The 15287-nt window shown below is 47.1% G+C and overlaps 1 protein-coding gene across 1 annotated transcript in view; it reads right to left on the minus strand.

Moving 5' to 3' along the window:
- The window catches only part of LOC306811792 (lethal(3)malignant brain tumor-like protein 4), a 38258-nt gene continuing 22971 nt past the window's right edge, over window positions 1–15287 (minus strand). The window contains 8 exon segments of the mRNA XM_079325811.1: window positions 1–575; window positions 3866–3928; window positions 8364–8530; window positions 11840–11901; window positions 12286–12417; window positions 13756–13932; window positions 14728–14827; window positions 14928–15042. Of these exon segments, the coding sequence (XP_079181937.1) occupies window positions 447–575; window positions 3866–3928; window positions 8364–8530; window positions 11840–11901; window positions 12286–12417; window positions 13756–13932; window positions 14728–14827; window positions 14928–15042 (945 nt within the window). The 3' untranslated portion in view covers window positions 1–446.

Raw genomic sequence — 15287 nt, forward strand, 5'->3', positions numbered from 1 at the left:
GAATGATATGGGTGAGTTGCTCTGAAGTGCATCTTTTTCCTCTCTCTTTTATTACAAAGAACACATTAATCTCGCTGGTGATCACTCAGTCTTTCAGGCACTATCACTGGACACAAAGCCAGTGTCTCAAAACTTTCTTCTTGCTTGTGCAGCTCCACAGTGCTACCCTGGATTCCCCTTAGAACTGGAGGTTTCTTCTCCATCTCAAAAAGAGATTGATATATCAAAACCAAATTCAATTACAAAATATAATAATATCCTCTTCTTGGAAGTGAAGCTGCCCCATATTCCAGACTGTGGCAGGATTTTTATAACCTCAAACCATTTTTACTAAGTTCTACTTAAAATACATCCGAGTCCCAATCCACCTGTCTGGTGTGTTGTAATGCTCACAGCTGAAGATCCAATCCCTGTCAATTCCTCCTGGATCTTCCAAAGGCCTCTTCTCAGTTGTCTTCTGCAGACTTGAACATAAGGATGGCATTGTAGATCTTCAGGGCAGGGCCCAGCTTGATGCTGAGTATTTTAACGATGTCATTCTGCTTGAGGAGCAGGAAAGCCTCACCATCAATCTGCTGGAGGTTGGAACATGAACAGGACAGAGATTAACCACCAAGGGACAGGCAGGATTCCTACTTCCAGCCATTCTGGGATTCCTGCCTAGTTCTGGCCCCTACACCCCATGATGTCCCCTTTCCAAGGGACACAGACTTCATCTCATGCTCCCTAGAAATGAGAAGCTCCCAGCTTGCCATCCATGGCAGAGGTAGAAAGAGATGAGCTCTAAGGACCTAACTCAAACCATTCCATGATTCCATATGCTATATAGACTAAGGCATAGTGAAGATGCAATATGGCTGGAAAAACACTGTCTCCTAATCCATCAACAAGGAGAAACATTTGATTAGATGCAAATTAAGCAAGTGATAAACATACTACCATGTGAAAATCCAGGATGCTGTAGGTAGCAGCGAGTGAAATCATGACACAATGTTTCTGGAAAAGGTTAAAAATTCACTCGAGCAAAAACATCCACAGAGACAACATAGATATAATTAATATAAACCCCAAATGCTGCAGGGATGAAGCCAAAGATTAATGGACACAGACAAACAATATGTGTCTCCCTAAGTTATTCCATTAAAGTCCATTTACAGAGACTGACAGCGTCTCCTCCTCTCACTTGATGCTCACCAGTGCAGCACACAGCACTGGACACTCAGACTAGCCAGAATAACAATTCTGCTATTTTTGTAGTCTTCCCAGCTAGAATATTTTCAGATATCAATGCCTGGTGCAAGAGGAAACACTGAGTAAACCCAGAGAACACATAATTAAAACAAAGAGTTGGGAGCCAGGAGATTTGGTTTTCTCACCAGACAAGAGACCCTCAGTAAAGTACCTAACCTTCCACTTAAGTAACTGGGAAGTTAATTCCTCCACTGGAATTGACAGCACTGCTCCCAGTGCACAGATGGTGACACCATGTCCTTGCATTTTATTTTCAAGCTGCCTCAAGTCTACACTGCTGCAATGAATGTGTTAAAAATAGCTTGAAACAAATGGGACTGTGCTGCTTAAATTAAATAACAGAGTCAAGATGAGCAGAAAACTGCTGGAAAACAGTCCTACATTTCAAAACGGTTTTGTGTCCAGTATTATTTATTCCTATGCTTCATTCTCACCACATTGCCTCACACTTGCTTATTTTAAACAGCCCTACCCTGAAGTGGACCTAGAAGCAAGTCTGTGCTTTATTATTAATTTCTTTGTTCCATCTTATTTGGATGGGTTTTAGAATCCTGTGCACAATTTGTTCTCTTCACTTCTTATGTATATAACAACCTATCCCCCTCCAGCCCCCCACCAAGGGAAGTCTGCAAGGGATTTATTTATCCTGGACTGGACAGCACAAGTGGAAGCACTTGGAGGCTGATCCTGGACAATGTGGGGGAGGTCAGCTCTCCTGTCACTCACCTGCACACCTGTATTCTGGCCAAAGCCAAACTGCTGAAAGAGTTTTAATTTCAAACTGACAATGTGGTTTGAGCATAAACTGACAAAACAACACAACCCCCTATAAATTTGGCCTAGGGAATCACACTTTGAAGCTGCAGAAAATAAGGATTAGAACAGACCATGGCTATGGCACTGTCAGAACCAGAAAACAGACACTGTGTTCAGAACCAGAAGAAATAAAATACATGGAGAATGGCTGGATTTATCAGGAGATTTGCTGGTACATCTCACCTCTGAATACACTTTTCCCTAGAAATCCCTTTTACACTCGGCTACAGTGAAAGATGGGTTCATTTAAACAAATGTCACTATTCCCACTATATTTGGTTAAGAAGTACTCTACTGTATTGTCACATTGTGGACAGTGCTTTTTGCAAGCCTGTATTTCTTTTGCCTCCTATTTTGTATGTGCCTGCATGGTTTTTAAAACAAGGGAAAATAAACCACAGATACATAAATCCACAAAATGCACTGCAGCCTGATTCTTCCTGAAAGGGAGCCAGCTCTGGAGCAGACAGTGATTCCAGAGCTGCCCATTCCAGTCACTGCCATGCAGAAGGAGTGATTCCAGCCCTTCCCTGGAGCTCTTACAGCCACACAGGAGAGCTCTGAGGACAGAAGCACAGAACCATACAATGGTTTCAGAAGGAACCTTAAAGCTCACCTTGTTCCACATCCTGCCCTGGGCAGGGATACTCACTAGACCAGACTGCTCCAAGGCCTGTCCAACCTCACCGTGGAAACTTCCTGGGATGGGGCAGCTACAGCTGCTCTGGGCATCCTGTGCCAGGGTCTCCCCATCCTCACAGGGAGGAACTTCTTTCTAATGCCCACCCTCCTTCAGGTTAAGGCCACTGCCCCTTGTCCTGTCACTCCTCATCTGAAGTCCCTCTCCAGCTCTCCTGAAGCCCCCTTAGGTACTGGAAGAAGCTCTGAGGTCTCCCTGCAGCCTTCTCTTCTCCAGCTGAGCACCTCCAGCTCTCCCAGCCTCACTCCAGAGCAGAGGGGCTCCAGCCTCTGGAGCATCTCTGTGGTCTCCTCTGAATTCACTCCATGAGCTCCACATGCTTCTGAGGCTGGTGCCCATGGCTGGAGGGAGCTCTGCAGGTGGGGAATCATCTGAGCAGGGCAGAGGGGAAGCACTGCACCCCCACGAGCTGCCCACATTGTGAGATGAGTCCAGGACAAGGTGCAAATTCATCGGTGGCTCCTAAAGAACCTCCAAGTTTTACCTGCAATGTAAGTGGAAGCTGAAGCACCCAATAAATCCTTGTCTGTGATCCACCTACAGAGGTGTGCCAAAAACCAGAACACCCTGTGCCCATGGAGATCTCACAGAGGCCATGGTAGACACACCAGGAATGGTACCAGAGCCCAGCCTGTGGCAGTTTTGACAGGACACACCTCACCCAGGACATGCTCTGACTTCCCAACTTCTGCTTGTCAAAAAGAAAGGTTCCACTCCTGCTCTCACCCCAGCCCACGAGGGAAGCCAGCAATTCCTGGAAAACCCTGTGCCTACCAGGATCCCCAGGAGAAGCAGGCACATGTCCTCATTAGAGGCAGTAAATGAGATCCTCACTAACCATTCCAACAGGGCATCTTTAGAGCAGTGCCAAAGCCATAGCACTACAGTCCAAGACAGGATGTTAAGCATAAGCTCCATGGTTGGAACTGCAGGGGAAATTTCAAGCAGCAGGATGCAATTAGCCATGGTGGAATTCAGCTCCATGCTGAAGCTGCCTCCTAAATGCCACTGCTCTGCAATGACATGGCTGAGCAGGTCTGAGCTCTCTGCCCTAATTCCAGAGACCTGCAGCACAGGGTCTGGGCACACCCCACTTACCTCTTCCCTGAACACAGATGCTTGTTCTTTGCAACCAGGTAAACGCTGGATAAAGCTCACCACCTGCAATTGCATGTGAGAGAAAGGAAACACAGACAATTAAAATGAGACAACATCAACAAAAACCCTCTTATTTCTGTACAAGAGTTTTCTATGCAAGAATTTTTAAAACTCTCATATTAATGAAAGACATAAATGGAAAACATTGCTGGGTTGTTGTAACTACTCTGCATATTTTGGTCACCACCAATAACTGCCCCTATTGCCTTTTGACCATTTCTCTCCCTGTAGGAATCTTCCTCCCTCCTCTAAAAGGTCTTCACAGAATCAACATTATTTTTCAAGATCAAAAGATATATATGGCTTAGACTAATTTAAATTCACTCACAACTTCACTTTCTTTACAGTACTGTTGGAAAGTAAAACTAACAAGAAAAAAGAATTTAGACAGTTTCCCAAGATGACATGCCTGTAGGAGACAAGATAAACCAACTGAATGAGCACTGCTGGTTTACCAACATGCAAAGGCAGAAGAGCTGGGAAGGAAAGGAATTTCAGTTTCATTTAATCTGTGCTGGGTGCACAGGATCCACAGAACCAAGAGGATTAAACAAGTAAAAGTTAATTTTACATTTCACATTAGGGAAAACCTTTCTAAGCAAGAAATCTGTTAACATTTGGAATGATCTCCCTGGAGTCATGCAGCAGCCATGGGGTTACATTATGTAACACCAAGAAGCATGAGGAGCAGCCCTGTGTGCAGTCGAGGACGACTTAATGTGCATTGTCCTCTCCAGCTGCAGCTTCACTGGTTCATAGGAGATTTGTATGTTGAGGCATAATCAGATCAAACATCTCCTGTTAATTGGATGCTCCCTTGCAGCAGCAGCTCTGCTTCATGAGGCATAACCATGTGAGTTGTTGCAGATGTGACATTTCTTCCCTGCACACAAACAAGCAGCTGGGAGGGGTCACTGTCAGATACAGGCTCCCTTCAACTTGGAATTGTCAAAGTCTCTCCTAAATCATCTCCAGATCATCCTACCACTAGACTTGGAGTCATTCCCTCCCGCCACTTCCAGCCAGGCAGGAACAGGGCTCTCAGAGTAACCTCCAGCTTTGCTCTGCTCTGGCAGGAGCAGCTCTGACTCCCGTGGTTTTGTTATGTAACCTAAAAGCAGAACATCCCTCTCTTTCATCCTCCTCTTTCACTCTATCTTAAAGGGAACCCCTAAAATCCACATGGCTTTTGGGCAGTGACTCCAAATTTTCTTCTGTAGAAATGTGAACTCCCATTAGTAATAAAAAACAAAATACTACTTTCGAGTCCTCCCATCTGCTAATAATTAAAACACAAATGAAAATCCTTCTGCCAGGTCTGGTTCCTTGAGAATATAAAAGACAGTTGGACCCTCGGGGCAAGAGCTGAGTGCTCTTTAGTGTGTGTGGCACTGAGAGGCTGGCAGACATCTCCAGGGAATGACCTGGGCTTGCCTTTCTCCTTTATCCTTCCCTGTACAACTGCTGCTGGCTACTGTCACTGACACGGAGTGACAGACCTTTGATCTGCCCCAAAGTCCTTTGTAGGGACATTGCAAATCCTGTGCCACTGAAGAGGCCTCTTGAACAAACAGCAGCCCTGGGATTTACCAGGAATGGAGAACAGATAGGGAAGGAAGATGGAAGAGGAGAAAATGGGAGAGAAGGTCCCCAGGACATGAGACAGACCCCAGGTACCACTGAGCACAGGGACCTGCCTGGCTGTCACTGCTGAGGAGAGGGATCCCAAACCAAGATTGGGCAGTTGAGGGATGAGGAAAGCCTGGGAGTACAAGAACAAAACACCACAGGAAATCAACACAATCCCACAGCAGCAGCAGGTAAGCCTTGAACCCTGGGAAAGGCTGAGACTGGGGCTCAGAGTGAGGGTGGGACAGGTGCTGGACAGGTTTGGAACATCTCAGTGGGATCAGAGCTTTTCTATGAGGAGGTGAAAGTCTGCTGACCCTTCCTGCTGTAACCACTCCATGGCTCAGAACTGTCTGCTGTAAACTCTCACATTCTCAAAGCACATTGGAGAAGGGAAAGGGCTTGAAAAAGAGCTTTGTGTAATCCTGAGAACATCCTGGAAACTGGACATGACCATTCTGGAAGGTGCTGAAGGGTGTCAGACACACTGAAATCAGCACAGCACTGATGGCCCGTGGTGACAAAGCAGCTCCACACCCCTTCAACAGCTACTGCAGGACTGACCCCCTCTGAGGCCACAGAGAGGAGCTGGGGTAACTGGGATTTAGAAAGCCACTCACACTTGGCACAAGGACAGTCCCTCCCCCAAGGTATTAGCATTTGATGCAGGATTAACTAACGAACAATACAACTCTAGCACATCCTAATGTTCTTCTATGAGTCAATGGTCTGCTCTGAAAACATGACAGGAAGCTTTCAATAAATACCAAAGCTGCATTAAAGTAACTAGTCTTAGTGAGTGCTCAGAGTTACCATGACTTTCTTAGCTTGAGGGCCCCTAAATACTGCTGCTGCTGCTGCTCTGCCATTTCAGCTGCTCTCAACCAGCAGAGAATTAAAGAAACATTTTTTCCCTTAATGTCGGTTTCATAAAATAAAAACAGCTCTTCAGCCTCAAACCAAAGGAGAATTTTACACCCCCATGCTCCTGTTTCAGATCAGCAGAATAGACTTCTTTGTGCAGCAGAGTTCAAAGCACAACCCAAAGGCAAATGTTTGCCCTGCAGAAAGATACTGGGAGCCCAAATGCCGACAGACCAAATATATTTTGGACTCCCTAAAATGCAGCAAGTCCTGCTGCTTTCAACTCCCAGACCTGTGGCTACATTGCATTGCACATGCTGATCCTGCAAGTGCTCAGAGAGAGCCTAAATTGATTCCTCTGGGAATTTGTGATGAACATAATTTGCAAAACCAGACCCACTTTACTGAAATTCAAGATAAAACCTGTAATGACTTTAGCCAGTGGTGCTCCATTGTGGTGCTGCAACTGAGGTTTTTAATGTGCCATTCACACTGCTACTGGCAGCCAAAAGTTCCCCAGTTGTTTCAGGCAGCAGCAGAGCTCAGTTTATTCTGGGTTTGAATCATGATATCCAGTGCCCTGCATCCATGTCTGTGGACCCTGCACACACTCATCCATTACCAAACTAATATCCCAGTTAAATTTACCCAGCAGTTGCTTTAAAGGTCAACTGCAAAGGACAAATTTTATTTGGCTTGGATCCTGACACTGTACTTCCATGAAGCAGCCTCCTGTTTCATCCAAAAGAAAGAGATTTTGATTATCATGTCAGAGGATTATCTGATTCTGACTTCATTGATTTGCTAAAAGACCTTTAGCAAATCATTGGAAGCCTTCTCAAAAGGACAGGAACAGTAAATCTTTCAGAGATTTTTTTCCTCCTTGGTAAGAATTTAATTCTAACACATTTTTATTAAAAAGAAAAAAACCAAAAAACCACAACCAAAATCCAACACTACCACCAAACCATAACAACACAACAACAAAAAAAAGGGACCAGGTTTTAAAACATCAGCACTAATTGCTCTGTTTCTTTCCCAACTGCTGTGGTTCCCATCTCCCACATCACTGCAATCCCACCAGACTCCTACCACTCCTACAGCATGAAGAGCAAAGTCAAGACTGGATTTAGATGTTAAGAGGCACTTAGGGAAAATGCACTTTCTAAAAGTCTCTGAAGATCCTCTCTGCATCATGAAGAGCAGTACCTTTTTCCTGCTTTGCAGATTCCCTGCATCCTTGCAAGCACAACACTACAGCACATTTCTCTGGAATTAAATGCCCTGCAATTAAGCACCAGGATCCAAATTGTCACCACTTCCTAAGCATAGAGAGAAATATTATTTATGCCCAAGGCATTGAGGCAAAAACCAACTATTCAGCACACAAAACACTCTGGCTTTTTCACACACCACCTAATTACATGAGACATCTCAAGAGCTGCAGAGACACATCTCCAGCTGCACAGCTACCTCTGCCAGAAATCAGGTCAGGCTGTGGGCAGTTTTGTTCCCAGGGAATCAGGCAGGGAGACTCAGCAGGAGTGGGCATGCACAGTGCACTTTGGAATTCTGTGCACTGTAAAAGTGAATCAGCAGCAAAGTCACAGGAGAGGGGGAGGGGGATCAGAGAAAGGGAATCTGCTGTCAGAATGATGCTTCAGGCCTGAGGACTGAGAGATCCAGGGGTAAATAAACAGAGGGAGGAAGGGAATCCTGTTGAGGGCAATAAGCTGTAGATACCAGAGGGTTAACAGGGGTCCTTCCCCTCCCTGATAAAGGGTCTAACCTCCAGCTGAGTCAGCTGTGGCACACGAACAGCAAACAGAAGACAACTGCTAGGAGAGGGAAGGACATAAAGATGTCTCCCAGTTAGCATTCCAGAGGAAGAGTGCTCTGGCATTCCTGCAGCCCTGGAGAACAGAACAGGGAACAGGTAACTCACCTCCTCCACAGTCCATTTGGCAACTTGTTTGGCTGTCAGGCCTGAGACCTCGGGCAAGAGCCTGCAGTGCTGCTCCCAGAAGAGATGGAGGCGGTGGGTCGGGTTAGAGGCCAGGGAAGGCATGAAGATAGACTGGTGGAGAGCCTGCTGGAGATCCAAATCAGGGCCTGGAAAAGGAAACCAGACAAGTCAGAGCCAGGCTTCAAGTAGGAGCAACTAGAACAAAGCAGGAGGAAGGGTCACAGCCTGGAGGGGAAAGCGAGTCAGGGTGAGCAGAGCCAGGCACGGCTACTGTGTGGCACACACAGCTCTCAGGGTGCTCTCCCCACCCTCCTGAGCATGAGAAAGGGAAAAAAAAAGATAAGATTGCCAGGCTGGAGGCTTTATCCTTAGCTTCTTCCCTGGAAAATGATGTCATGCTGCTAACAGAGAAGATGTTTGCAGCGTTTTATTGACAAGGTGGAGGAGTTCTGGTAACAGCATCCTCGGCTGGGAACTGATGGCACCATTCCAGCCCCAGCTGTAGCCAGAGCTCTGTGCTGCCAGCACAGCCTGGGCTCGCTCCCCAGGAGACTCCCAGGCCAGGAATGCTCAAGGTACCTCCAGACATCAACTCCCTCATGTGTCAAGTGATGGAAGCTTTGAAAACCAAGGCAAAAAAAGGAGGAAGGAATCACCCCTCCCTAATGAGATCACTGGAGCAGTGCAGAGTCATGGTCCTACAGGGACGTGCTGATTATACAACAGGAAGGCAGACAGAGGATGGGAGCAGGCAGGGAAGCACTCCTCTAGTGTACAGCGGCACGGGGGCTGCCCCGACCCCGGCCCCGCAGGCTGCACAGCGCCATCCCGTGGCGCTCCCGAGCATTCCCAGGCATCCGAGCCTCGGGACAGCTCCGTGTGCCGGGAGCGGCCGCTGCCCTGCAGCCCCTGCTGTGCTCCTGCCCCTGCAGCCCCTGCTGTGCTGCTGCCCCTGCAGCGCTGCTGCTGTGCTCCTGCCCCTGCAGCCCCTGCTGTGCTCCTGCCCCTGCAGCCCCTGCTGTGCTCCTGCCCCTGCAGCCCCTGCAGCCCCTGCAGTGCTGCTGCCCCTGCAGCCCCTGCTGTGCTGCTGCCCCTGCAGCCCCTGCTGTGCTCCTGCCCCTGCAGTTCCTGCTGTGCTGCTGCTCTGCTGCCCCTGCAGCCCCTGCTGCTCCTGCTGTGCTGCTGCCCCTGCAGCCCCTGCTGTGCTCCTGCCCCTGCAGCCCCTGCTGTGCTGCTGCTGTGCTCCTGCCCCTGCAGCCCCTGCTGTGCTCCTGCCCCTGCAGCCCCTGCAGCCCCTGCAGTGCTGCTGCCCCTGCAGCCTCTGCTGTGCTCCTGCCCCTGCAGCCCCTGCTGTGCTGCTGCTGTGCTCCTGCCCCTGCAGCCCCTGCAGCCCCTGCTGTGCTGCTGCCCCTGCTGTGCTCCTGCCCCTGCAGCCCCTGCTGTGCTGCTGCTCTGCTGCCCCTGCTGTGCTGCAGCCCCTGCAGCCCCTGCTGTGCTCCTGCCCCTGCAGCCCCTGCTGTGCTGCAGCCCCTGCAGCCCCTGCTGTGCTCCTGCCCCTGCAGCCCCTGCTGTGCTGCTGCCCCTGCAGCCCCTGCTGTGCTCCTGCCCCTGCAGTTCCTGCTGTGCTGCTGCTCTGCTGCCCCTGCAGCCCCTGCTGCTCCTGCTGTGCTGCTGCTCTGCTGCCCCTGCAGCCCCTGCTGCTCCTGCTGTGCTGCTGCTCTGCTGCCCCTGCAGCCCCTGCTGTGCTGCTGCCCCTGCTGCCCCTGCTGTGCTCCTGGCCCCTGCTGTGCTGCTGCCCCTGCTGCTCTGTTGCCCCTGCTGCCCTGCAACTCCCACTGCCCCTGCTATCCCTGCTGCTCTGCAGCCTTTACTGCTCTGCTGCCTCTGCAGCCCCTGCTCAGCAGCTCTCAGCAGGCTGGGGTGCCAGATGTGGGGGGTGAGCAGTCACTACATGGAAAGCACAAAGGAAACAGCTGGAATACAAAGCAAAAGCAGATTCCCAGGGTCTGACAGTTCCCTTCCTGCTGAAGGGGAAGCACCTCTGGAGGTAAAACCTGTCCTAGTGAACAGTCACTCCCCTGGCCCCAAAGCCCCTTCAGCTCATCTCATCTCCCCATCCCTAAAGGTCATGATACAGCATCAAATAACATCAAATTTCTAATAATGAAACCAAGAGAAGATGAATAAAGCCCGAGTAAGAACTGCTCAGTTCAGGAGCTCCTGGTGACAAGTGGGCACAGGACCTGCTCCTGAGAGGGCTCTCACCCCCTCCCCTCCTTCCCTGCTGCACTGCTGCAATGGTGGGGACAGACAGCAGCTGGTCTTGGCTCCACCTCCTGCTTCAGGAGGTCCCACTCATGCCCAAGGTCTCCCCCACTGCCACAGCCCTGCTGGGTGGGCACTTCTTCCATGTCAGAGCAATTCCTTTTCTCCACTAAACCCAAATCCTTGGACTAAGCACCCAAACCATGACCTAGACAAGTGACTTTGATGAAGAAGCAGTGATGTCATAGTTTAAATGTAGCTGGGAGGAAAGCTCTGGGTAATTGTGAATTACAGGTCAGTGGATGATTGCATTTCCCTCCCCTGATTTCCATCACTCCATGCAAGGTGAATGTGAAGGGAGCTTCCCTTGTCAGCTGCAACTGCAGCTTGGAGCTGGCAGATCCCTCAGCTCTGACTGCAGAACTCAGCATTAGGTAAAAATGAGTATTAAAAAAAAAAAAAAAAAAAAATCCAGGCACCTGTCCCAGTTTGTGCCTGCTTAGCTATTTTTGATTGGAGACTTATTACCATGTTAAATCCTCCTAAAAGCCTGGTCAGCTCTGTTCTCTAAAATGGCTTTTTATAGTAAATCTGAAAGTTAAGCATATGGTTTGCTAAAGTGATAGCAGAAAGCTGCTCTGAAAACTTAACCTGTCACATACCAGGAAAAACCCCCACTGTTTTTCTATTTAGCTTTTCATTTTCTTTTTCATCCATAAGAGAACCTTTAAAAAGTCCTTCAATGAGTCCTCAATATGTTTCTGAATATCCATGGGGGTCTAAAAAAAGGGGTGATGGAACCTAAACTATCTGCTAAGTTTTGAGCAAGCTCCCTTGAGCCCTGTGCTGACTTTGTCACAGCCTGACACAGGTCAGGCTTGTCCTTGTCACTAGTCACAGAGGAGTTTGCAGTGGCCCAAAAACCAGTGCAAACTTGTCTTCTCAGCTAATAAATAAAAGGCTCCACTTCACAAACTCCTCTATTAAACCTTTCACTTCTAAGTAATTTTACCCCTTCACCCCATATTAAAGGAAGACAAACTACCATTGCCATAATTTCTAGCATGTGCTTTCCCTTGACTGTGGAATCAAAGACAAAAAAGCTGCAAAGTTCTGATTGCTCCTCATGACCATGGGGATATTGCAGAGATAGGTACACACAGAAAAAGAAGGAGTAAAATTTAACCAACCTTTCCCATTGCTTTCCTGTTTCACCAGCTGAAACTTGATATAGGCATGTGAGCACCCAAGCCTGAAAGCAACAATTACAAAACAATTCAGAAGATACAGAAATGGATGCAATTTCTTTTCTATATGAAGATTAATAGGATTTATAGAAACTAAAAACTTTTTCCTCTTAAAAGATGCAATAGCTCCATCCCTGACCTTCCTCTAAGCTAAGGGCTGTTCTATTAAATTCATGTCCAGAACTCAGATCTGAGTTTACTGCAGGAAAGAGAGGGCCCAAAACAACAGGAGGAAGGGAGGAAATTTACCATGTAATTTTAAAACACTCTGCTGCAAAACTGATCAAATTGGGCTGTTTGCTATTTAGATCTGTTATTTCAGATACAGCAGCAGCATCAAAAAACATAACTGTTAATGCATGAAAATACATCACAAAACTCTTGTTTACGTTTTTGGTGTGGCTTTGATGTCTGCAGAGGAATCCTCATCTCCCCAGCCTCTCTCCCGACTGTTTTCTGACTGCTCTGATGGAGTGTGGATGCTGCTTTGACACCACTTTTCACTGTCTGGTGCAGATTTTCTGGAAAGACAGATAAATGACAGTAGCTGAGCTGACATCCTCTGTTCCCTTTTCCCACAGGAGAGCAAAGTTTGCTGCTCCTGGCAAGTGAGAGCAACAACCACCACCTTGTGGCAGAACTCTCCTCTCCCCTCCATGAGTACAAAGTGCTTTGTTCTTCTTCTGCACAGATTGAGACAGTTTATGTGAAATAAACTGTGGACTCAGGCTTTGATCCCAGCAGCTATAGGAAACCACTGTGTTATGGTGAAAGAAAGAGATTTAAGATTTCTGAATCTTGATACCTCTGGATGACATTTAAGAGTTTCCATGACTAAGTCTGATGCATAAATTGAGCTATAGAATTGGCCAAGGGAGGACAAGCAGCAGGGTGATACCAGATTTACAGCCTGAATTCAGACCTCCTACTATCAGGAAATGAAATACTTAGAAGAAAAGAAATACATTACAATAGTAAAATGCCATTTATTCTGTGAGAATTCAAAATCTCCCAAGAAAGCTTTATGGTAACAGTGCTATTGAAATGCAATAAATTTTGGTGTGGAAATTAGAGAATGAATTTGCCTGCATAGCTGTGGCATGGAAGGAAGCAACTTGGCCATGAAGGCTAGGGAGGAGAGAGAAACATTTATTCCTTTTTTTTTCTGCACAAATAGATCTTGAAAATGTTATAAATCTTAAACAAACAGATGAACTTTAAAATATAGATAAGCCTTCATAAGCAACAAAAAAACTATAGTGTTGCTGGAGTTTACCCTAGTGAGACTGGATTTGTGAACACTAAAAATGATCATAAAAATCCTTCATATCCTGGTCTGTCCCATGACAGGTTTAACCAACTCCTGCACTCCAAGAACTAAGGCACAGTTTCCTTCAGTGCTGCTAAAATGCAAGATTTCCTTGTAAGAAAACAAAGTATCTGATAGCACTCAGCTTGTTTGCTGCTAAGTGATACACACACAGTGCTCACCCAACCCGGGGTGGATCACAGTTACAGTTTAATAGTGCAAAATAACCTTGGCTTGACAGTTCTAGGACAGGAAACCAAGAAAAGAACATATTTTAAATTGAAACGGCAAGGAAAAATTTATGGAGACAGAATGCAATTTCCTTTGTTGGAATGTGACCAGAGCATCAGGATTAAGGAATCAAGAAACCTATTAAGGCATATGAGGGTATAAAAGTGCACTGCTCTGTGTTAAGAGTGTCTGGGGCAGAGGTCAATATTACAGACAGATGAACTCAATGCTCTGCTGTGTGGCAGCCAATTCTGGTGGTTTTCATCCTTGTAAATGGTTTTGCTCCCCAGTACCTGGCCAAGAGTAAAATTCAGCTCACCTGGACTGTGAAGAGTCACCCTGAGAAGACTCCTCCACTCCCAGCAATGGGCCAGGAGTCTCCAGCCTCCTGCCTTTCTGCATGCTGCTCCCAGGAGAAGCTCTCTCCCCACTCAGCCGGTCCTGTAACAGGTTTTCTCTGCTGAGGTTCACATCAGAGTATGGGCAGCCAACTAAGCTGTGACAGAGAAACAAAAAAGAGAAAGGGCAATGAAAACTTTACACTCATACAGTCTTCCCTGATGCAGGCAGAGAAATCCATCCCAAAGCCAGAAAAAATGAGGCCACAAACTCTCAGGAGGTGCTGTTACCCAGCTGTAGGTGTGAGAAAGCAGAGGACTGTATGGCAGAATTAAAAACCAAATTCATGTTGTCAGAGAACCACCACAGAGCACAAGAACACCTCATCCTCCGTAACCTGCAAACTGGAACAACATCTCATGAATCGCGTTTTGCAACTTTCAGACTGAAAAATTCAAAGCCCTTTACTACATTATAAACTACCAAGTCTTCTGACCTCTACCTGAGATTGTTTTCTTGCTCTTTAAATAATTTACTTGAGAAAAGGCTTTCTCTTCCAAGAGCACACAAGAAATCCAAAGGCAGAGCACAAAACACGAGCAACCCCTCCTCACTTTAATATACCACCCATGGCCCCTCTTCTTCAACTGTCTCCTTTCATGTTGTTCAGGAGTATATTATTTCACAAATAGAACTCCTTCAGTGCTGCTGGAATGTAGAAACTGGAGGGAATGAATCTGTTTGCTTTGCAGTTATCATGATTATAGTGGTATAAACAGAATTTATGATGAACCAGCCTGCTTAGACACAAGAGGGAGCTGTGATTGCAGTTACAGCTATCTCCAGAATAACCATCCTGAGATAATTTCAGTGCAGTTGCTTGGTGCTGCAACATCATCATTATTATTATTGTTGTTGTTGTTATTGTTACTAACAGCACTCATCTACATACGTGTAATGTGTTCCGTATCGGGGACCCCGGACGTGCCCAATCCCCTGGCAGCCTGGGGTGGGACATGCCTGTCCCACTGCTCCCTCTGCATCTTCAGCACCTGAGAAGAGTAAAAAAAGGAAGATAAGCAGATTTTCACGTGAGGAGCAGACTGCACATAGGAAATCACTCAGCCTAACAAGAGCATGTCCTGTATTTACCTAGAGGGACTTGCAGAGCGTGTCCAGTTTTGTCACACCAGCCCACAGGATGGATGTCAGGGCTGTCTGCATCCACCCAGAAATCATAGTGATGGTCCCAGCCATCAAAATGTATCTGCAAGAAGCAGAAGTCTTAGGAAAGTCACAGTTCAGGGCATGACTCAGCTTTTATGTTAACTTCCCCCTTTGTTTCCCCTTGGAGCTTGGAGCTGATTCATTCAATCTTTCAGATCAATCTTTCAGTCAGGCACAATCATCTCTGCACTCAGTCTAACTCCTTGTTTTCCTGCATCTGTGTTTTACAGAGTAACTGGGTTCTGGTGACACAGTCTGTCACCCCATAGCCCATGGGGTGCTCTA

This window comes from Erithacus rubecula, assembly GCF_903797595.1.
Source record: "Erithacus rubecula genome assembly, chromosome: 23".
NCBI classification, from domain to species: domain Eukaryota; kingdom Metazoa; phylum Chordata; class Aves; order Passeriformes; family Muscicapidae; genus Erithacus; species Erithacus rubecula.